The sequence below is a fragment of the Rhyacophila brunnea genome, unplaced genomic scaffold, assembly GCF_057557595.1.
Source record: "Rhyacophila brunnea isolate RB1 unplaced genomic scaffold, BYU_Rbru_1.0 scaffold_3, whole genome shotgun sequence".
In the NCBI taxonomy this organism is placed as follows: Eukaryota; Metazoa; Arthropoda; class Insecta; order Trichoptera; family Rhyacophilidae; genus Rhyacophila; species Rhyacophila brunnea.
The window spans coordinates 37,445,261-37,470,564 of NW_028232965.1; the positions used below are offsets into that span (position 1 = coordinate 37,445,261).

Consider the following 25,304-nt stretch of genomic DNA (forward strand, 5'->3'; position numbering starts at 1 on the left):
TATGTCTCATTATATTGTGTAGGTACTTTCTATAAAAAGATATTACCTTCATTTAATATAATAATAGATATTACCTTCTAGTACATAATATAAGTACAGTATTTTGTTAAATATAGCCTTATGTTTGTGAAATTGTTGAAGCAGTCCTTTTTTATCCTACTAGATTTACCGCCTGATAGATAACTCACTAATCCATATAATATACTGTTGGTAGTATGTTTTTTTTTATAGTGAAATTATCTTAGTGTAAAATATTATCGTAAGCAATATAGTAACATATTATGAGCTTTATAACTTAATGCTGTATTTATATTGTGGAAGTTTGCGCGTGAAATATTGCGTGCATAATATACCCACGATACATTTCATCACTTGCACGCCACTTTATGAACATATTGTGTAAAGTGTAAAACTATCACAAATCGCGAAAGTCATAAATTGATACTGAAAAACATTTAGTAGGCAGCCATACTGAAGGATTTGCGATTATCGTTACTACTAGATTCAATAGTTAATAATATCGGGAGCTATTACAAACTGTTTGAGAATTAGGTGAAGGAGAAACGTAGGGTATAATTATGTTAGGAATTTTGCTTAAAATTGAAATGTAGAGTTGTTAACTTAATTATTACTTTGACATGGTTATATGCGATAAATTAAGTAACATGTTATGAAGGTGTTGTACGCACTTGACATGACATTATGCATAGTTACGATGTTTATTATTACACAGTTATAACATATTTATAACAAGTTAGTGGGTCAGTAGAATACAACTATTTAGTTTAATATTTCAGATAAGTTAAAAAAAAACATATCGGAACGGAATGGATATGTTTTAAATATATTATAATTATTAGGGTTATCCGACTTTTTTGTTGTTGTGTATTGCTGTAAAATGGAAACGTATATAAACTAACACTGATAATATATTCCATTTATTTCTTAATCTGACGAAGTCCTCTATGTTTTTTTTTTTAATTTTGACTACGTGTTTTTTGAAGGTAAGTTCGTTAAATGGTCAATATCATCTATATGATATATTTGCGGAATCGTTCGGTTGGCAACACTGGCGTGATGTTGAAAAGAAGTCCATCGGTGATGGAGTTACGTGCGTTAGCACTTTCATCACGAAAAACGGCCATTTAAAAACCGGATTGAGGCAGGCAATGCACAGGCTAAGCATGCACTGCGGTGCGTTCATCTAGCGAACGGAAAAATGCCCGAATGTAGACATGGCCTATATCGGCATGTCGATTTCAAAGTTATCCGACGAAGAATAATGGAGCGATTAGGTTATTCAGACAATTTCAGATGAAACGCTGTACCAATAAACCAATATTTCTGTTGATTACCAGCTATCATGATTCTATTATCGGATTGGTATTATCTGTTTGCATTCAGCTGGATGCAATTGATATTATTGATCTCGTATTGAAGACATAATACATTCATAAGCGAATGTAAATCATCAGGCGGACCTCGACTTACGAACGTTCGACTTTCGCACAATTCGCTATTTCGCACATTTCAAAAAAAATCGTTTTTTTAAAACGTCGCGCTGGCCGTGGGGTTAAGATATCCGTGGGCGTGTCATGTTGTGCGATTTGCTAATTTTATTCATCTGAAATATTTCACCCTAAAAATTTATAAACATGAGTGAGAAACGGAAAAACTGCAGTGTTGATACGAACAAAAAGAAATCAAGGACTTATAAACTTCACACGACGTTCTAATTGCGGTGCGGTGAATCTTTTTCTTCAATCGGACATTCGCATGATACAAACAGGTCTACTACGATATGTTCAATTTTGAAAAATAAAATTAAGGAATACGTTCAAAATTGTGGAAATATATCTTTAAAGGTTGTTTCCAAAAGACACGGCATAGTTATGGATTAAATGGAAAAATATTTGTCATCATGATCGACGACCAACATCAAAAAGGTGTCCCTCTGAATATTTCAATTATTCAAGCGAAGGCTCTTAGTTTGCACAAAGATTGGAAGGCTAGATTAAAAGAAGATTCTAACACGATTTTTCAAGCAAGTAACGGTTGGTTTATATTAAATTCACTGGAGAATCGGCTGATTTTCGCGGAGAATTTATTTCCTCATTATCCAAAATTATTGAAGATGGAGAATATTCCTCTAGCCAAATATTTAATGTAGATGAGACAGGTTTATTTTGGAAAAAATGCCTAGTCGTACATTCTTATCTAAGGAAGAATCAGTTGCCCCTGGGCATAAACCTTCTAAAAACCGATTGACATTGCTTCTTGGTGGAAACTTGGCTGGTGATTTAAAATTGATGCCAATGTTAATTTATCAACCAGAAAATCCCAGAGCATTGAAAGGGAAGGATAAAGAATTGCTTCCAGTAATCAAATAAAAATAAAAAAAAACCTGGGTTTACTGCGTTAATATTAAAAGATTGGTTCACTTTACATTTCGTGCCAGCAGTTAAGCAATATTGTAAAGTTAATAATTTACCATTTAAAATATTTTATTTAAAATAAGAAAAAGAAGAGTGGCATACAGTTAACTCTTGATAACTTTTTAAGGGAAACACCCGCAAACCCCACTTAAACATGTCTCTTAAACATCTTATATTTACTTGATAAATACATATTTCAAAATACACACAATTTTTTTTTTTTACTTCCCTCTACTTTCGAACATTCAACATTCGCACACCTTTTCAGGAACCAATTATGTGCGAAAGTCGAGGTCCTCCTGTACATGTATGTGACTGAATTACATATTGTATCAGCTACTGATTGGGGTGATTAGTGAGATAAATGTGATTGATTATTGTATGAGTAGATCATAATTTGTTGATATAAATAGATCGATGTGACCCCGTTTTCGGTGACCGTCAATATTTTATTGTTATTTAGATCAAACATTTTTTGTTTTTCTAGATCTATTCTAGAAACCTTGGTGGAACGCTTCCTTTAAATCGTTTTTAAAGCTACAACGTGTTTGATAAAATATTGGAATGCGTCAATATAGCCGTTGCCAAGTAGTGTCATTATATATATATTTTTTTTTTGAATTAGTTTTGATAAATAACTTTGAGAAAACATTAGAGAAACGATATAAATTATATGATATATTTTGATTAAGATGTAGATATGTTTTAAAAGCATTTAAAAATAATATACAATAAATATTTATGCATGTACCAACTCAATATAAATGTTGTAACATACCTACCTACCCGTTATGCTAAATCTTAAAGAGGCTTCTGTATTTACATATAGTTTCTTTGTGTAGCTACTTGGGTAATAGTAATCTTTGGATTACATACCGATAGGTACATTATATAATATAGTATATATTTAAGTCTCCGATGTGTAAAGACGTGTAATTATTTGTGTAATCAATAAGACACGGGATAATGAAGATTACACGTTAAAACTACATACTAAGTACATATCAGTGGCGAGGGGTGGAGTAGGCTGTTAAGATTGGATATAAATATTGCACACTAAGCTTTGTCAGTCTTCTCATAACTGTCATGGAATTTAACAAAAGTAGAAAAGTTAATATAAATAAATATATTTAAAAAAACAATAATAATAATGTTGTTATTTTTTTAACTTCAAAATTATTTGAAGTCACTATTATGGGTTTCACCTTTCGGCATTTTCAGACAAATGGACATGGGCACACCCACGTAGCATAATATCAAAATAATCACAATACATGCGACGTCCCCCCCCCCCCTCCTATCATTGGCGACGGATGGATGTAGGCTATGAAGATCTGACATAAATAGTCTACGCTAAACTTTGACTTTGTCATATCGATTTGTTTTCATTGAACTAAGAATACAATTTGCAGATGGTGTGGTTAGTTTTTAAAATTTAATTAAATTCTGCCTAATACAAACCATCATAGTTTAGATACTAATGAGCGACCCGACAAAAATAGTGCACAATTTTTCAGTAAAACTTTTCGTTGAATTAAGAATATATAATACAGATGGTGTTGGTTAGTTTTTTTTTAACTTCATTAAGTCCTGCTTAACCAAACCATAATCGATAAAAAATATTTTCTATCTATAAAATATCTAACGTTATGTATGGTTTATTGACATAATTTTAGATATTTCATAAATAAAGGAATATTTTTTGACCATTATCTACTATGGTTTGGATTGAGAGTTTAATTGAATTTTAAAAACTTATAAAGTAACACTATCTACACATTGTAGTATTAGTTCAATGAAAACAAATAAGTTTGACTGACAAAGTTTGGTGTGCACTATTTATATCGTATTTTTACAGCCTACCTCCACCCTTCGCCACTGGTACATAGTTACTTGGTACCTACCATGTAGCAATATCATAATATTAAAAATAATACCTCATATTATATTTAGATTACACTAAGTAGCCTACAAGGTATTAATAAAATGACCTCGCCTGCTTTTTGGCGCGTAACTAACTCTTTAAAAACACCCCCTTTCCCATGAATTTGCTGAAATGAGTGAATCTTAAAATAAAACGTTACTTTTAGATTTATAAGTTCTTGTTTAGCATGCCTTTATTGGTTATATTAAATATAAATAAGTGTATAAGTATAATAAATGCAATTGCACACTTCATTGACGTAATTTTTAAACGAAAACATCTGTTCTCACAATGACATACATACTCGTGTTAGGCAGGCACCTACATATCTATTGTTATTTCAGTGTATATTTGTTGAACATCAATATTACACATCTCAACAGTCATAGCACCGTGTATTTATTGTAAAGTTAATGAAAATAGTATTTAAGTATTTTATTCTTCGCCGGCACCCCATGACTGAGGATCGTGAACCGAATAATTTGACCACGTGATAGCCTTCTCTACAACATGGTTTCATCCCTCTCGGCATTGAACGGCACGCGGAGCAGTGTTGCCAACTGGCATTAACAGACATATGCCAGATAGGGTAAGAAAATAAGCTAGATGGCAGAATAAAATGCTAGATTTCTTTAAGATTGAAAAAGTGTCTAGAAACTAACATTTTTACAAGAACAAAGATCCACAATTAATTTAGCATTTTACGACTAATAGAATAGGTCATAAAATATAAAATTAACGTAGGTAAGAAATTTAGTCATTTTGGATGTAACATTTAGTGTATTAATTATAAGGTGTATATTTGATTTATCTGCTGTAACGCTGCGCAACACACAATATGCAGACGCACACTCTGTATCTCCATAGCTGCAGCGTATTGGTCACACTGAACGACGAGAATGTTGACGGATGGCACTGCCACCTGGTATTTTTTACTAGTAAGATTTATACAGTATGATATATCACCAGTATTTTGATTTTCAAGGAAATCGTCATACGCCGAATGGAAATGTTAGCCTATTTAAAAATGATAGATCTGGCAAGAAAAACGTTAAGTTGGCAACGCTGACGCGAAACCTTTATTAAGTATAAATATATAGTTATTATAAATACACTAAATTAATTATATAAATTGTCGTTAAGTTAGAAATCGTGAAATCAAAACTTCACAGACAGCATAATCCAAAATTTGTCCCAAGAATGTAGTTTTTTTTTCATTTGTAAAATACGTTTTGAAGACTAATTTTATTTTAAAAACTAGATTTACAAGCATGAGATTGGTTTTTACCGTGCTATTTCTGTGAGCCGAAAATCACGTGAAAAAAAATATTCCCACGTAAAACACGACGTAGGCATGTATTCTTATTCCTATTCAAATAAATTGTTGGCACAGTCACACGTAGATCCTGGGATCTCTCGTAAACAAAGATTGTGTGATTCAGGATTGCCAAACAGAACGTATTGTTTTTCGTTATCTACGTAACTATAAATTTGCCATTATCAGGGTTTTTGGCATAGCTGAATAATTAAGTGATCGGCTATCTGAGTAACATATTGATCCATGTGACACCGGTTCACAGTGGAAACATTTCGGAATGGATATGTTTTTTTTTATTTATAATAATATTACCGATGCTTTCTTTGACTGTTAACCGCTATCATATTGAATCTTCTCCTCTCGTTGTGTATCCGTTGATCGGACCCTGTGCAACTTTTTACAATTTTATCAATATCTTTCGTCCCCAATATCAAGACATATTTGAGGTTTCCATATTGTCTTTCTGAACATCACATTCATCGCAGAGCTGCGAGTTGTTTCTCCCCATGAGGATATTAAATTGTTTGTCCATTGTATGGTCTGATCTTAGTATCAATATCAATTTCAGCCCATTTCTGCTGTAGAGCGACTCTGCAAACATGGGCATCCGGAATAGGGAAGGTAGTATGGACTTACTCCATTTGCAAACTACCCATGTTATTTAATTTAACTATTTTTTTATTCAACGAATAGAATAATTCACACAATTTAAGGATGTAACAATATTTATTATACATACATAATTAGAAACACCCCAGAGAAATATAACCACTCGAAAAAATATTTTTGAAAAAAATACTATACCTTGCGGGAAATTATTAATACCTACTTTGATTTAAAATACAAAAGCCGACTGCCAAACAATAGCGCAATTTAGAAAGCGCTTCAGTGAGAGTTGTAAAAACCACTAGCTAATTTAGATAGGACACATTCCTTAATTGGTAGAGCACATGGGCGCTAGTTCGAATCGCTTTCGAATGGGCGTCGTATTTTTTCAAAAGTATTTTATCTAGTGGTTATATTATGTTCCTCTGGGATGTTTTCAAACTGCATAACTTATACTTTTATTATTATAATGACTTGAAATTGAAAACTTGAAAACTGAACTTGAACTTGAAAACACCTAAGATATATGCCTACTAGAAAAATCACATTTTGATAAAAAAAAAATCTAGTTCGGTGATTTCAAGATATGTATAGAATTTAAATTCTCAAATCTTATGAATTATTCGTTGAATAACTGAAATGATTTTTTTTAATAATAACTAGGTTTACTTGAACTGCGAACGGTACTTCCTTATAGTATGATGAAATTAATGATCCATATATTTGGGATAGATCAAGTCCTACCGTATTTTGAACTGCTTTAGGACAAACAAACATTATTATTACAATAGTAATAGTGTGACTTAAGTAAGTGTCTTCGTGAAAATATTTTATAACTGTTTTTAGATATAAGTACTTATTAATAGTAAGTAAATATGCTGTAGCCATTTCAGGATATCTAAATGACATTGTTTCGAAAAACAAAGACAAGAAGAATGACAATTACACACTAGTTTGTAAAAATTGTCTCTGATTAATTATTACATAATATAATGGGATAGAGCTTAGAGTAGACACAGCCTAGCCATGTACGTTGCGAGTGGGGATACTCATATGCATCCCCTTCAGAATTATACGAGAATTTAACCTCGATAGTAGTGCTAGTTATTGCTCATACTTCGAATGCAATATAGTAAACTATTTGTAGAACATAATTATTGCGTATCGAAATAGATAGTAATAATTTGAACGAAGTATGCAATCGAAAGATCCCTCCCCTTTTTGTTAGACGTAGTAATGTGTCTCCGTCACAATCTGGTATATAAAAGACGTCACACGATTTTCGTTATCGTCGACCTTGCCAACCCCATCCCCCGCCGTCACACTTCGCCACAAAAATTCTTACTCCTCCTTTAAAAAAAAAAAAACAAATTCGTTGAAAATTATCGATTTCAGTCAAATGTTCTCACGGAATACTTTATCCCAAAACAAAATTTGTTTGTATACATCTAGTTTTGTGACGTCATAAATGGACAACTTCAATTATATCACTTTCAAATTACACTAAGCTATTTTATCGTCTATATTTTCAATTACGTCCATCGAGTGTGTATTAATAACAAAACCTACATTTTATTTTATCTCATCTGATGGACTCATCGCTGCAGATAACCTTCGAATCACTACGGTTAAGTTAATGCTCGAGAAAACTATTGAGAAAGGTCCACTTTGGGTTCACTTCACTTGGATGATTTCGTGATCGCGTCAAAAGAAAACTGAGATTGAGGGTCTCTACACCTGCGACAGTTCTATTATAAACTATCATAAGGTATATATTCTTTGAGAATTTTTGCAACTAAACACTCTTATTTTGTAACGTTTTTACACGTGATATATTTCTACAGCGTTTCTGAAGATTGTGTGAAAAGTGGGATATTTTAAAACTATGATAATATGGGGCGTCATATCGAGAGACGGTATCTATACCAAAATATCAATCCCTTTTGACGGTCTTAAGACCATGATTCGTTTCATTTTTTCATTTACTTAAACTTTACTTACAATGTGGGGTTCCGTCCGCCTGGCCACCTTCGGCAGTCCAACCCACAGTTAGGGGACCTTCCACCCTCGCCCCCCGATTACCCGCATACGTGAGACATTTCCTGACTCATAGTGAAACAAAACTCATAGTGGGCGGTAATTTTTATAATTAGGATATTGAAAACTATTCATAAATTAATTAATATAAAAACAGTAAACACAAAATTAACGATATAAATTATATTCAACTATATACATTAGTTTATTAGTCGATAGCTATTTTGATTGTTACGTCATTAGTAAGATCATCCGAAGTAGTTGCAATTAATTAATATAAGTTTTGTAAACTAGAATTCTACTATATGAATGCTAACTTAATTAGTAACACAGTTAGTGGTAAAACGTCCTATTTTTAAGAGGTTAAATTAAAAGTTAAAAAGGGAAAATTCACATTATGATTTTACACTGTTTTATCCGGAACAAGGACGCAATGGGTTTAGTGAAATGCTCATAGAACCCTCGTACAAAGGGCCTGTTAAGTTGATCGCCACCTCGTGGATCGAAAATATAATGTAGGTAAATTTTTAAGAATATATTCGGTCCGTTTGGGCATAACCTGATAACTGCTTTTTTGGTCATTTTATGTTAAGAGTAAAAATTGGGTCACTATAGTATTATATTCCATTTGGTAATAACCCGATATCTATATTTCACCTAAAATGGTCAAAACGCTATTGTAATAATATGATGATATGTAAACAAACACAGTGGTTAGTTTGGTCAAAACATGACCAAAGACCTTATCATAGTTTGATCGCTGATAAGTGACCTTATTTTCCTAATTAGTGAAATAATTGACAATCTAAGTATTGTCATATTCTTCTTCAGTTATTTATTTTAAAATGTTTTTTTCAATTTCAAACAAAAAAAATGAACTGAAATTTATGTGGGCAATTCAAAGCTTAAAATGGCTCTCCTGTAAATTTAACATTTTGCAGTTAACAGGTTATGCCCAAACGGCACCGTATTATTGGTACTAAACTTTCATGAATTACTTTGTGTCACACACAAATATAATAATATGTGAATAGATAGGTACAGCTTACGCCAAAACATGTTACAATAATGTAGGTAATTAGTCGCAAAATTATGTCTTGTTTTCATGGTGTAATACTATTGTTTCCTCTAAAATTCTACTTCGTTGGAAAAGGAAATATAATACGCCTACATTAAACCGCTGAAGAATTCTGGCTACGGTAAACACATGCGAATGGTTAATGTCGGTTATAATGGACACGCTTTTCGAGTCCATTAGTTATTTTTCTTTGTTTGTTTCCACATTCCAAGAAAATGGTGGTGTTGTGATCAATTTATCAATGCTGTGATTCGATTAAACATCGATTCTTGTATACACGAGTAGCTTGGCATTGTTCACTGGAGCGCCGCTAATACCTAATGAATTTCAATTAATCGAATACTTTCAAGCATTTCACTATTCTTGAATGCTATGTTTAACCGAAAGACTTTCGTCATTCACTCTGCTTGTTTGTATTATTGGGAAAATGTTTTCCTATTATTACATTACAAATAGTAGGTATATTATACTAATTTAATAACGTTGATTATACGTAGATAATATTATCGTAACATCATATTTGTTCATCGATTCAATTGTTAAAAAAATATTGGTAAAAAATACACGCCCTCTGTTCCAATGTTTTGGTTGTCTTAGCAAATTCGAAATTTGAATGAAGAGCCCGAAAATAGTGTTCCTACTTTGACATCTAGAGTGCGACCTAGGCATTTATAGTGGGCAACAGATCGCCGTGTATAACAGACGCTAGCTTACGGAGGTTCGGAAGTATATAGATGTTACGGAAAAGAGCGGGTGAAGATTTTAGCTCTCTAGATGGCTGTGATGACGTTTCGGATATTTTTTACTCCAATCACCCTTTGTAGAAGTCTCTATTAAGCAAGAATCTAGCACCGTTTTGTTCAACAACTAAAACACGAAATATTCGAAATATGAAGATGCCTATATTGAAAAAAACTATATACATAATACCCAAGATAGTTCGCGGTTTTCTTCGCATGAAATTCTAAAATAAAATGTATAGTTACAGAATGAAGAAATAAATGATTTGAATTTTTCAAATTAATGGAATAGAAAACGATTGAATGTAGGCGTACCCACTTGTTCCTAGCCGTTCCGTTTCCACACTATTGAATGATTGAGAGAGTCCGGGCAATCGACAACGGTTGGATAAAGGCGCGCACATCTACCAGCATCTCACCTTTCCAATATATAGCTTCTATTTGACCGTTTTATCTATTTGTGTGATAATTAATTGTTGCAAGTGCGTTATTTTCTTAAATTATAATTAAGGCTATACCTCAATTGAGGCATGTTCCAAAAAGATCGTGGCTAGGCGATGCGCGGATTGTGCAAATGACGCGTGCCGAACGAAATATAATTTGTCATATAAATCCAACATGCGTCCATTTAATGTTCTGTTTATTGTTCTATTAGTAACAATAATAATATATTCGTTGACATGTTTTCTTTTTCAAGTAAATGGGTAACGTTTTTTAGCCATCTTCACACGATTTAAGAATTAATACCCCCGTCGCCATCACGAAACAAATTTACGTGTTCGCAGCTCGACTTTCGCTCTCCGATTGCCAGCGAGTCCAAAATTTCGTCGCACCTATAGTTGAAAATTATTTGCCGTTTCACTGAAGTATGCTCTTAATTAATAATTATTATAAATTTATTAGTAATTTTATCTTTTAACTTCGAAACCTTTTGAGATGTCAAGATGAAACTCTACTTACTACTAATTAATTTGTATCAGTGACATTGTATATACACGGCAAGTTGTCATCAATAATTAATTACAACATTAATTTTTGAGTTAGAACGGAATTAATGTAGGTACAGAAAGACAAAACATGTATTTTGTGGCGTGTATCATGGAAATAGTCAAAACGTGTATCATTTTTTCCCAGATTTATTAAGAATTAGTATATTAGTGTAGTTAATCTCTTGTGTAGGTAGGTATAGTATAAAACATGTCCTGTGTTTAAGTAGGATATCTACCATATACCCATAGCTAATTATTTCTCCAGATACGACTTATTTTGTTAAAACTACACATAGATACACAATTTATTGATCACTTGGATGAAGTGAAACGGGTAACTTTAGTTTAGACCAATTAATTTAAACGATATTCAATATAATTACCTTTGTGCCCTTGGTGAAGAAATAGGTCTTAATTTTGAAATATACAGACATGTAATTAATTACACTGTTTCTAATAATGTACGAATATTCGAAGGAACTTTTAAAATACCAAATACGCATACATGAACGGTGTTATTGAAATAAATGAATTTCAATAAATTAACATAAATACATATTACGAGTACAATTTAGTTTAGGCGACTGAAATATTAATGCGATAAAGGTTTGATAAGTAAGTAAACAGCAACTATTGTTTGGGTGAAATGTTTTTCTTTCGTTTCAGCGTTTATTTGGTCATATATATTTTTTAAATATTGTGTCATTGTGTCCGCCATCCTATATGAAAATTATATATTATGTAGAGTAGCTAATAATCGTCCTGAATCATCGGTTATGTTCGACGATCGGCAATCTTCGGCATTTGCGGTCGAAAAATCTATGTTTCAGTTTATATAAAAATATAATTGTTTTAATGATATGATATTATAAACTTATAAAGCACCGTCTAAGTAGGTATATGGGATGAAAGTTTTCATGTATGATAATATAATATGTATAGATATTTAAAAAAAAACGTATGTGTACACCTGCAAGGGTCACAAACAAGGTACCAAAACCGAGTTTTTTGAATATTTAATTGTAATGTGCACGAATAGGTATGATGCGACTCTTTATAATCGTTTTTTTTTTAAATTAAAATGTCGCGTTCTATTACTTATAGATACTAAAATATATACCTATTAATTTGAGTAAAACTATACTTTTATACTTTGTTTTATTTAAATTATAACGTCATCTTTCAATTAAAAAACGACAGTTCTCATTAAAACAGAACATCAGCTGATTGCAGAACTATTCTAACTTACATTGATTTTTTTTAGGAGAGTTCTTTGAATTAACTTAACTGAAATATTTTTTTTATGGACAAATGTACGCATTATATTTTAGTAGGATTATTGACGAATAAAATGGTGCATACATTTGTCTGTATAAATAGTAAATATCTGAAGTAGACTGTTTCAAAAAACTCTCCTTGAAAATATTTCAAATGTGAGTTAGAATAGCTCTGCAATCAGCTGATCAGAATATCTACCTACATTTACGAAACTCCATATTATTTACCTACGTTATAACAAGATATATTATATTTGCAAAAACTGTCAAAAGTAGTTTTGAGGTGTACATAAATATTATTTTTTGTTTGCATATTATATTGTTCCACTCCCTAAAGCGACTTCATTTGTTAAATGGAGTGAAAATAGAGCACTTACCCATTTAGTGCGTATATTATATTATTTACGGGGTTAATTTCACCCACGCATGACAGGTACCACACTACAGGGTTAATAGTAAAATTGCCAAACGCCCCTAGGCATGATGAATACTAGACGAGACGACTTATCGTATTTTCTTGTTCAGTAAACTCATACGTGACACAGTAGGGCTTCTGATATTATTAATATTAACTTACTTAGCGTTTTTTTCTAGTAAAGAATCTAATGAGTTTATACATGACGTACCTAACTATATAATAATTAAACTCAAATTTTCTAAATGAAAATTTGAAGAAAAAGTACATTTTCAGTCACAGTAAAAACGTTTTATGTGACATTCAGTGTTAATTATTGCGATTGTGTAGATCCGGCAGTATAAGCTGTCCGTTGACTTGGGGCGCAATATGTTATCATTTGTGCATATCGTCTTATGTGATGAACTTAGTCCCAAGTTCTAACTGTGACGATTTATGTTAGCACTATATTAACGCTTGGAAAGGTTGTTAGCCATCCGCCTAACCCTAAAAAATATCCACACGACCCTTGTATACAGATACGGTAGCTCTACCAACTAGACTACGGGGGTTCGGAAGTAAACCAAAGTATTTGGACAGACTTATGCACGTACTTATAGATAGAGATTCATATGTTCTTTTACCTACATTACATTAGCAATTTAAGATTTTTTTAGTATGATTGTATTTGCATAGCCATGGAAAAAATAATGAGTATTCTATACCTTCGCAGCATTAAAGCATGATTGTATTGATTTTTTGCGCTTTAACACTAAACCCATGCGTTTTTATCTCAGTCTTTGGCAGATACATCTCAAGAGCACAAATGTGAAGCTTGATATAATATTATAACTTGCATTGCGAAAGTACTTGCAGTATTTGCAGTAAGACATAACAGTCGTTATATCCTATTTATAAAAAAAATCTGCCATGAATAAATTTTCCACAAACGCAATGCTACCCTACAGAATTTATAATTAATAACCTAAAATATACCTAAATATAATATTCAAAGTCAATGAGTACCTTAATTTGCCTTCATATATAAATTTTATTATATTACTGTAGGTATTTCAACAATCGTGGCATTCTGGAATTAATTCATAATTAATTTGAAGCTCTAAAATAGAGTAAAGTGAAATAATAATATTATTATGTTTTGTATAGGTAGGTACATATTTTTCTTTTGTGAACTTTCCTTGTTATGCCCAACATGCACCTTACCATGTCACGTTGCGCTATTCGTAATTTTTGCATTTCTCTTGCGTTAAGTCTCGGTCGGAAGTGTTAGAAATGAAATTCTAAACGAAATATTTAATTCCATAAGTAATTCGTTTTCGTTAAACTGTCCCATTTGGCTCAGAATCCGTACCACCGATACCTACCCAATTCATATTTGTATTTTTTTTTTTATATAGGTAACATAGCAAATGGCAATACGCTATTTTGACCAGGGACGCCAACATTATGTCATGTTAACAGATTGAAAGCACGCACGTTGGTGCGAAATATTCTAAAATAATTTGTATCGTTTTTTTATAAACGCTCATTTTAATTCTGAATTAAAATAATACTTGTGTCATATTAAGAGTCCGCAGTAACAGCTGTCAGATATTTGTCATTTTAATATTATTATTATATGTGTGAAATATATTTATAAGTGACTTTGGAATCCCTTTAAAACAGCTGATATTTTCTCACAACGCCTCGAATTTTGTACGCCCGATTAATCACTTGCTTAATAAAGGAAATCATATATTTCGTCTTAATTATTTATTTTAAAATATACATGGAAAATTCTTCTGTAAATAAAAAGGAAACTAGTTAGATACGTGGACCAAAGATAGACCGACTTTTTTTTTGGAATACGTAATAATGTAGTTAAATTTAAATGTACCTCCTAATAAATAATAATTATTGGTGATAAATAAAAAACGAAACGAAACTCATTGATCAATCGAAAATAGTCAAAATTAAATTTATAAAAAATAGTGACGAGTGAGATATACTGATAGCTTCTGTTCTTTAAAAAAGCTGTGCTACTCACCTTTGTGAGGATGCTCGAAGAGTCCTTAATTATTTGGATTGGGATCTCGTGGAAAAGGCTTTTGTAATGGCTTGAATCAAACGGTTATTTAGCAGTGAAAAAAACACAGGGCTAGATATATTTTTTCTCTGCAAATAATTAGATTTATTATTATTATGAACACAATAAAAAAGGGGGGGTGATGTCCTCATGGGAAGAAGCGAATCGCAGCTCTGCGATGAATGTCATGTTTTGTCGACATTGTTGACATTGTACATATAGCACTACAATGCCCTAAATATGAACTTCACAGAGTACAACTGCGAATTACGGATATCTATGAGAATGTCGACGAAGTGTCCTGGCGGTAGGTAAGACGGAAGAGCTAGGCAAAATTGTAATGTTTTTTTAACAGAATAGGAGTGAGGACCTGATCGACGGATCGCCTTCTAGAAGAGAAGAGGCGATATGACAGCGAGTCGCCGTCAAAGCCTCGGTAAAACCACAAAAAGGGGGTTTGTAAAGGGGTAAATTTAAGTTTATTGTGATAAACTTATGAGTAATGATTACGCATGTTGAACGTTATCTAGGTAGAGAAAGTTCGGGTTTCTATCAGTCCAACAGAAATCGTTGAGACAATATTACACTAGTTATTAGACGTTATTGCTATTTGCTTATTGCTAGACTATTATTAATCATAATAATTATGTCACTTAATAAGTAGGATTATTTTAAACTTTGCAACGAACTAAACAGTATCTTTATTTGGCGGGAAGTCGCTGCTCTGACCGAGCGTTGCGTTTTTGCCCTCCTGATTCAGGGTGATTTTGTAACTTTCTTCTGTGCATTCTAAGGTCGCCCTGCATCTCTAGATTATTTGAAATTACTTTTTTCTGAGCCTAAATACCTACTTGTTATGTTGAGTGTACTTTTGAGAAATCGGAATAAATTATGATTTTTGTATTTATTATAGATATTTTCGATTTGGTTCTGATTATGTTTACGTTTCCGATGAGGAATTTGTGCATTAATGGATGTAGATTTGGTATTAATACCTACATAATACACTTGCACATTGATTGCTTGAGTATATCTACTACTACTTAATGTATTCTGTGTACAATATAATGTCAATGTATTAGCTATAAATGACTATTTTATTATGCAGTGTTGTTGAGGTCAATATTTAACATTGCAATAGCTAAACATTATTTTCTTTCATTGCACTCTGTTATCAGAAGAATTCAATGTTACAATGACAATGAGAATAATAAATCGACACCGCGTTTCTAACTCTAGCAGCAAGGAGATTTTGTTAAATCCTATAAGATTATTACAAATTTAATGTATAATATATAGGTATATTTTCATCCATCGATTCAAGTCTTGGCTACCCGTAATACTAGTTTATAACATCGCATTTGTTAACTCGTAACTTATAAATGACACATTACGTTCTCTGTATTGGAACTAGGGTAATGGAGTTTAAATACTTATAAAATGTATGTATTAAATGCACACAGAATGCATTATAAAAACAGTTATTTTTGCTTTACGATACTTTTTGGGTGTCTTCGCGTTCTTATTTACCTTTTGTCACAGGTATTGTGAATTAAAATTGTATTGTGGCCAATTATTATTCAAACAAATAAATTTTAAGAAGATAAGAAATAACTTTTAAATATAATGTAATGGTTACTATTTAAAAATAGGGTTTCATTCGCTTGGACCTTTCCCAATTTTTTTCACCATAAATTATTAATAACACTGTCAACACGGAAATAATGTTTTTGTCAAACTGTGAATAATTGCTGAAGATCCATCATCAGAAGTATTTTTTCACAGATTTTCTCTTCTGTAGTTGGATTTTAAAATAGCGAATCATGTGGTTTCTTTGACGCCAAATTAAAAAAATATATATTTCAAGTAACAGTCCAAGCTTTAAATTTATCGCGTGACTTTAAAAAAAATATTTCGTTATTCCCACATTTTTTCTTTTCTCGTTTGAGACTAGACTTATAATTTTAAGTTTAACTGTGCATGTGTTTATTACTGTATAAATCGAAAATATATTGTGATAAGAGAAGTCTGAAAATTAAAAATATTTAATCGATATTGCATATTGCATATGACGTATTTTATATTTTGAACAAAAGAAGATTTGCAAATTTTCAATTTTAAAGAATGTTGATAATGGTGATGATAACCTCTGAACTGCCAAGGTGTCTTTCACGTTTTAATAACAACCGAAAGAATAGTAATTGTCAAATAATTAGCCAAAATCAGTAATTAATTATTTTTTATCTTCTTAAAATACTTTATTGGATTCACAATTTGACAATAATTATTGACAATAGTTGTATAATCAGGTGTTTAACATACATAACTTATCTGTATGACGTCTGAAACAACAGTCCGCTTTGCATTAAATGCTCAATGGGTCTAGGACGATTTGGCGCTGGGACAACTGGACGCCACGCAATTCGAAAATAAATAGACGTTAGGTACTTATAGGTACTTTAAAAAAAATATTTAATATTTATAGTTAAATTATTATATTATAATTTAATATTTGGTGAGAATTTAAATATGCACACGTAAATAATAATTTAATCGTGCATATGTTTAAGTTCCAACGAAAAAAGAGTTTTTTTTTATTTTAGATAAAGCCTTAGGCATGGTAATTCTCAATCCGCAATATAAAAAATATTATATTAAGAGTAAAATGAATTAAAACTACTAAGTAGTAGATAGAAACTGATTAAAATTTCTCGTCTACGTTCTGTATACGTGTCTACGACAGTGCGGCGTCCAATTGTCCTGGCGTCCAGTTGTCCCATTCCCTGCTCAATATATAGGTTGAACACTGAACAAGGGTCAAGGGGAGAATATGTAGGTCCCCCAAGCAGCAGGTGTTTCACAAAAACATCATAAACCATTGATTTGATGATGTGAACAATTAATTACAATTCATGTTACTACACCCTCTCGAATATTGTGGAATATATAGTTAGTTCTTAAAATTACACAATAAATGTACTTAGTCTAATCAGTACTTAATCTAAATGGTATCCCTTATTTATTTTTATGAAAACATCCCTTGCTATACTATTTAACAATATAACATAGGACTGTGGGAATTCGGTCAGTCATAAATTTGCTTATTGATTTATGTCTTATATCTTATAATATTTTATAACATAATATCCAATGAATGAATTTAAATTTTACTCACAACTGATTGTAATGCGGCAATGTCTCAAGTTAAAAAGAAAGGTCATTTTAATGTTGTAGTGTTTAATTGTTGCATAATTTCTAATAGAGAGATAAAAAAGAGGGATAATAAAATAATTTAATACTAATTTATTGTTTATCTTTTGTCCCCAGGGGCCGGAGATGATCAGAGTTTCAAAATTCTACAAAGAGGCAAAAAATGGAAAATTCGTCAGCCACATTCACGAAGACACAAAAACCTTATACGACACATTCAGGAGAGGAGCAAAAGAATCAAGTAAGTTTCATACAAGATAATACACAAAACCCTTTTTCTATACATATAGATTTTGTGTGTATGTAAGTGAAGCTGAAAAGGGGTCACTAAGGAAAATGATAACATATTTTGTTGCAAGTCATGTTGCATGTTGCAAGAATTCTATTCTCTAACACATCGATTATATTTGGATTCGATATTTAAACTGCATTAAATCGAAATTCTTAATCACACTTACAAGTTAGACCCGAGATGTGTTAACCATTATAAAAAAAAATTACTGCACGAACATTGTGAAGTAATACAATCGGGAATAATTAAGTGAAATGCATATTTGGTAGGTATAGGAAACACGTATTGACACTTTGCTCTGTATACTATATAAAACGCCTTTCATTAGGTCCCGAATCCGAATTAATGAACCATTAAAGAAAATTAAACCATTAATAAAATAAGCCACCAGTGTTTCCCAAACTGATGTGCTGATACCTCTTTTGAGTTCATTTTTATACTTTGAACGGTCAATTGAAAATTTTCTATCCAGCGGGTGTATTCTATACTTATCGACCGCTAAAGTGATAAAGTGATAAATATTATCAAACTTAGGGTAGGTTTGTATCAAAGTATTAGCATTTATTGTAACAACTACAATAATATGTTTGTAATGGTTGCAATAAATGCTATATTTTAACAGCACCTCTCCTGCTGCTAAGTTAAACTAAGTAACCTAAGTTTGATAGTATTTATTACTTTATCACTAGCGGTCGATAAGTATAGAATAGACCCACAGGATGAGATTCTGAAGTATTTCTTAACTGTCCTGTTACTATACCTATGCAATATATTTTTTTTTTCATATCTACGCAAATGCAAAATTATTGATAATAATTAACTAATTTCAGACAATGGACCATGCATAGGATGGAGAGAGGGACCGAACAAGCCTTACGTTTGGGCAAACTACAACGAGACATTACTTAGGGCAAAGAACTTTGGCTCTGGTCTCGTTGCACACGGGCTGGTTCCTGGCCCATCCACATTTGTAGGTAAGGATATATAAACTCATCTCCGATTTTTTATTTTTTTTATAACTAAAGGTTTTTAAATTTTTAGACTCGTTTGTTCTGTCATTACATATTACGTTTTAATGCCTAAACAGATATAATGTTCTATAAATCTTACAGTAATGCACAATAATTAAAAATGTAACATTTTTCATTGAAAATACATAACATGGAACAGCCTCACAAAAACGTATATTAACCGTTTATTATGTTATTACAATTCTTATGTTAATTACTATCAATTAACTTATTGCGGCATAGAAAGGATTAAAAAAAATCCTTGAAAAATTCGTGGACTAAATGAAATTCTAACCCACTTCTATCGCATACTGTAATTATATTATATTGGAGAAACCCTTACACCGTCTATGAATCATATAGCTCCAAGTTCTAAGTTATGAAACCTACAGTGTTTTAATGTTGTAAACATGTTATCTATATCACGAAGGCCGAGCAGTTTACGCGTCGGCTTATAATGTCGTGGGTCTCAGGTTCGAATCCTGGGTTTGGGAAATACATATATGGTTTTTTCAATTTGTTTTTGGAGTCAGAGAATGGACCTAATAGGTTGAACAAGTGGCTTACATCCATTTCTTGTAAAAACAAAAATCTGATACTACAAACCTTCATTCCATGGAGGCCCATATGTTCCTATTAAGATTGGACATGGTCGAAAGACGAGCACGTTATTTTACTATGAAACTTTAACCTGTTTGTTTCTTTTTCAGGAATATATGCCCAAAACTCACCCGAATGGGTTTTGACAGAGCATGCCGTCTACTGTTATTCCATGGTTTTAGTTCCTCTTTATGATACGTTGGGTCCAGATTCCTGCTCATATATCATTACTCAAAGTGAGTTTGCTTATTATCTTCATCTCGGCCATATTTGTACCTGTCATTAGGGTAGGATTTAAACTCAAGATTTATAAATACACATATATCCTAGTAGCATGCTGGGACAATTGTACCAATCTAGGAGTACTATCTTGGCTCTTTATTTTTACATTCTTATTGGGACCTAGTTCTTTCATTCATGCCGTCGATAACCAAAATAGGCTCAGTAATTTTCACATAATTTGAAAAATCTTATCAATTAGAATTTATATTCAATTTTCATTGAATACAGTCAGTATTATGTTTTTAATGAATAATATTGAATATTATCACTAGGGCCCGGATTTGTATGCAACAAAAAACATGATTATATGCATGCACGTATGCACTTAAAATCAATAAAATATGCACTAAAACCGAAGAAATATGCAGTTAAAAATTGTCATTTTTTGCCGGAAAAAATTGTAAATACCCACTTTACCCAATATTACTGACAAAAAATCGAATAACTAGTTAATAATTTTTCAACATAATACAATATCAGAACAAAAAACACATACAAAGAATATAAAGTTAATCAATTACAATTTCCAAAATAGTTTTTTCACAAGTACTTACCTACAAACAATTGAATAATAAATGCAATGTAAACCAAACATGACTTAAAAAACAAAAACGACACACTTAACTATTCCTAAATACTATTTTCTGTTTTTTGCCCGAAAAATTATTTTTATTACATTATATAAATTACATTATTTTTATCAATATTATGCTCTGGCATTAAATTTTTCCGCATAGGTATCTGTCAGTATTTTGTTTATATGCGGAAAACTACCTCTCAACGTCCACTTGGGCAAACTTTAAATAATAGTGTCCGAGTTAACTTAACTTTTTTCACTGATAAATCCACATCTCGGAGATGGCATTAAAAATGCAAGTGCATCTAAACTATCTTCCTTCCTAACTTAGTTATATTTCGATAAAATAATTTAAAAATCTAAAATTATAAATTCAAAAGCTCTAAAATATGCATTTATTTATGAAATATGCACTAATGTCTTAAATATGCTCTAACACTCTAACGTCTCAAATATGCATTTATATGCACAATAAAATTTTATTTTTGGATTCTGTGCCTTTCAAAATAGATTTCTGTGCAACTCTCATAGCTGTGCATACACCCTAACAAAACATGCACTAGCATATAAATCCGGGCCCTAATTATCACATTAGTATTAAATTACCTTAAATCATTATGCAACATTCTTGTGACTTTACAGCTGATATATCGATGGTCATATGTGATGATGACAAGAAAGCTAACCTCCTGTTGGATAAGTCTCCGAAGAGTCTACGCAAGCTGATCGTGGTGAAGGAAGTGCGACCTGCCACCATACAGCGAGCCAAGAATCGTGGCGTAGAAATTGTCAAATTCTGTGATGTTGAATCGATTGGAGCCCAAAAGGATTTTCCTCTGATGGTATTTATTATTCTCCTTCTTTCATGCCATTTTTGAATTCATATACTAAAGGCAAATACGTTTATTCCAATGTATATGAATGTTATTATAACAAATGATGATACCCATGGCCCCCATAAGGGGGCGACTGACAGTGCTATAGCCTGGGGGCCCGGGCTTTGGGAGGACCCGGCATGGCGGGTTGATCAGATAAGTGAGATAAACACACATCATAAATTAGCGTTAATAGCTGAAAAAAAGTCGCCTGCGGCGCTATTATCCTTCATGGACATTAACATTTTAATATATATTATGATTGTGCGTTGTAATTTCTAATTATTGTGTGTCCGATACTCGACAACTCTATGATTAAAGTAGATGTAATAAAAATCGCTAATAATACACTGTATAAGTACCTTTAATTTGACCTAAAACACAATTTGAAAAACGTTTATATAGTGCGTGACACTGCTTTTAACTTAACCGATAGGTAGGGGGGCCGCCTAAGATCCTAGCAGCCTGAGGGCCCGCTTTAGGGTGTGGGGGCCATGATGATACCTATTCAAGATTAAGTGGAACCATCAGTGAAACACAAAAAATCGCTGGGTTTCTAAAGGAAGCTAAATATTTTTTCGAATTTTTGTGTATAGATTTACCATCATAAATTGGCATTTCAGCGAGGGCGCTAGTATGACATTGAGAATATTAACATAACTAACAAAAAAATGGTAATTTATAATTTTTTATTGGTAGTAGATTTCTGTACAAATATTATGCAATCCATAATTCGAGAAACATGTTGTAAAATTAAATGGCATTTGTAACAAATTTATCCTCGATAGACAATTTTAGTTTCAAATTCGACCGGCTGCCAACTTACGATGGTAGATCTTTAGTTATCGTGTAGTTCAGAGGTTTTTTAAAAGCCATGGTCACGCGAAATAAAAATTTTTATTTTATGTTTTTTATACTTCGTTGAAATAATATGTAACTATTTATACAGGTATAACATGTTGACCTGTGATGTCATGGGTCTCGTGTTCGAATCCCGGGTCTAGCAAAAGAATTACTTTTTATTCAATGTGAAATAATTTCTTGTAAAACCAAAAATCAGTTAATACAATATCCAGTCTGTGATCTTCTTACGATCGAACATGGTAAAAAAAAAATTATGTAGGTACTTTGCTATTTTGTTTTTTTGATTCATTTACAAATTAAATCACTATTAATTACTACACTACTACACTATTAATTGAAATATGACAGCAAAATTTTGTCCTTCTCTAAAATGATTGCGTAATTACGCAGTCAAAGAAAGTACACCAAAGTGGTAACAATGTACCAAATCAACTTATTGGCTTATACTGGAATGAAAACATTATCATTTTAGTACAACTTTAAAATAACTGACTACGAAAGGACCGATTGTCATATCATAGATTGGTAGTCAAGTAAATACATTTAGCCATCATTATTTTGAATTTAAGATGAACATAAGAATCGCAAACAACATTATGTTATATTATGTACATTAAGATAAAATGTGAAAACAGGCTGCCAACATAGGCGCAGAGGCCTTTGAAAACACCGTGGTATGTTAAGTAGGACTCGGGGATCTACCCAACATTTGATGTGTGCAGAGCGAATCCACACTGCTCTCAGTCGACTTTGCGCCATATAAAATATTAATTCTTCTACGATTCCAATTCAACTTCATTAAAGATGTTGTGGAATTGACATCAGCTGTTATAATATTGAAATACAAAATGCTCATAGTCTTTCTAGTTATAATTCAAAATCTTTGTTGTTGGTACGTACACTATTGAGAATTTGTAAATTTTTTGTACGGTATGAAAAAGGCATATTTTAACTTTTTGAATGCTAAACAACGATATGTCGTCGTTCATAATACCACACAGAAATGCTAACCACAATCATTGTTGACGTCGCAATGTTTAGAATGGTCAATTATTTTGGGAACTTCGTACTGCAATATTATCATTAATTTTTTTAACACTTCAATCGAATGATTTATTTATTGAAAAACCTATATCAAATGCACTTATGGGCCAGTGTTATCAATTTTACAATATACCTCTTATTACTATTCTGTCTTATTCTGAATAATATAATACAATCAAAGCATAAAGAAATTATACTCCTGGAAAATTTATGCTCAATTTTATTTTGTTTCCACTGACAAAACTATTAGAATGACGTTTTGAAAAACTTAGCTGCCAAAGGGATTATGCTTGGTATATTGAATGACAAACTCATTACAATTTTTAATATTGTTTTTACAGCCCCCCAAGGCGCAGGACTTGTGCACTGTATGCTACACGTCGGGAACGACAGGAAACCCCAAGGGAGTGATGCTGACTCACGAAAATGTCGTCGCCGGAATTTGCAGTGTCATGATTCAGCTTGGACCTCATAGACCAAACAAAGAAGATACTCTACTCTCGTTCCTGCCTTTGGCACATATGTTGGAGAGGTGTTGTGAGGTTTGCATACTATAGTTTTACTCTTTTTATAAGTAAATTCCCATCATCATCAGCCTAGTTCTATCTTCTGCTGGGTTAAGGTCTCTACAAGTTAGTTCCATTCCTCTCGAACCTTGCGTCACTATGTACTTTCGCAGTACTTAATTATTTTTTCAGAAGTTTTCTACCCCTTGGGTATCATAGGATGATTAGATTTGTCCAGCGTATTGTATGTAAAGCAGATCTTTGATAATCCGAATTAATTGGGTGATGAAGGTATTCGAATGATAATGATAAATCCAGATAATCGAACAAATTAATTTTGGCTAAAATTGAAATGAGCATGCCATCTATGAGAATCGCCTCTAAGCTACATATTTAACAAAAAAAAATATGTAAAAATTGGTCGGTAAGGTTGTTTTTAGACTATGGATCTTTTCATCTAAAGATAATTCAGTCTTCAGGTAAAGTAGTGTCAATCAACCACGCCAGGTATGCCAGATAGTGCGCACAGTTGACCAAATTTTAATAAACAAGTTATGCAGAGGATTCCCATGACACATTTTTAAATCAAATCAAATTTTAATTGTTTTAATTAAATTGTAAACAAAATTCACACACGATTTTCCTTGAAACTAAGAATATGGGAATTCACATTGTCTTATCCTGGGCCTTTCAATTGATAGACATCCATCTCCACTAAATTATTGTATTGGTAGGAGGTAATCAAAATTTATCAATGCTGTATTTTAGAATGGAGTTTACATGGTTGGCGGTGCTGTGGCCTTCTTCGGGGGCGATATCAGAAACTTGGCTGATGATATGCGTGCGGTGCGACCTACTATCTTCCCCGCTGTACCTCGTCTACTCAACAGATTGTTCGATCGTGCCCAACAAGAAATCTCCAACTCCTGTCTGAAAAGAACCCTCTTCAACATGGCTATCTCAGCTAAGGAATCAGAACTCAAAAGGTGATTCATTAGTTACCACCCATTAGTGAACTGAATTTACTGTTTCTCTATATGTTTATAGATACGAAATTCACCACATATTTTATAATGCCAGGTTATTATCATTATGACAACCTAATTTTTTAATTATTTCAAAGACGTAGTCACCGAGTGATAGTTGTCATAGTCATAAGT

General features: G+C 32.2%; 1 protein-coding gene across 16 annotated transcripts in view; it reads left to right on the forward strand.

Moving 5' to 3' along the window:
* Positions 1-25,304, forward strand: part of LOC147068319 (long-chain-fatty-acid--CoA ligase 5) — a 155,146-nt gene that overhangs the window by 116,736 nt on the left and 13,106 nt on the right. For all 16 annotated transcript variants that reach the window (XM_085953066.1, XM_085953071.1, XM_085953061.1 and 13 more), the window contains 6 exons: positions 18,212-18,335; positions 19,217-19,360; positions 20,107-20,232; positions 21,498-21,697; positions 23,980-24,180; positions 24,913-25,130. In XM_085953066.1, the coding sequence (XP_085809192.1) occupies positions 18,212-18,335; positions 19,217-19,360; positions 20,107-20,232; positions 21,498-21,697; positions 23,980-24,180; positions 24,913-25,130 (1,013 nt within the window). The remainder of the gene's footprint in view (positions 1-18,211; positions 18,336-19,216; positions 19,361-20,106; positions 20,233-21,497; positions 21,698-23,979; positions 24,181-24,912; positions 25,131-25,304) is intronic.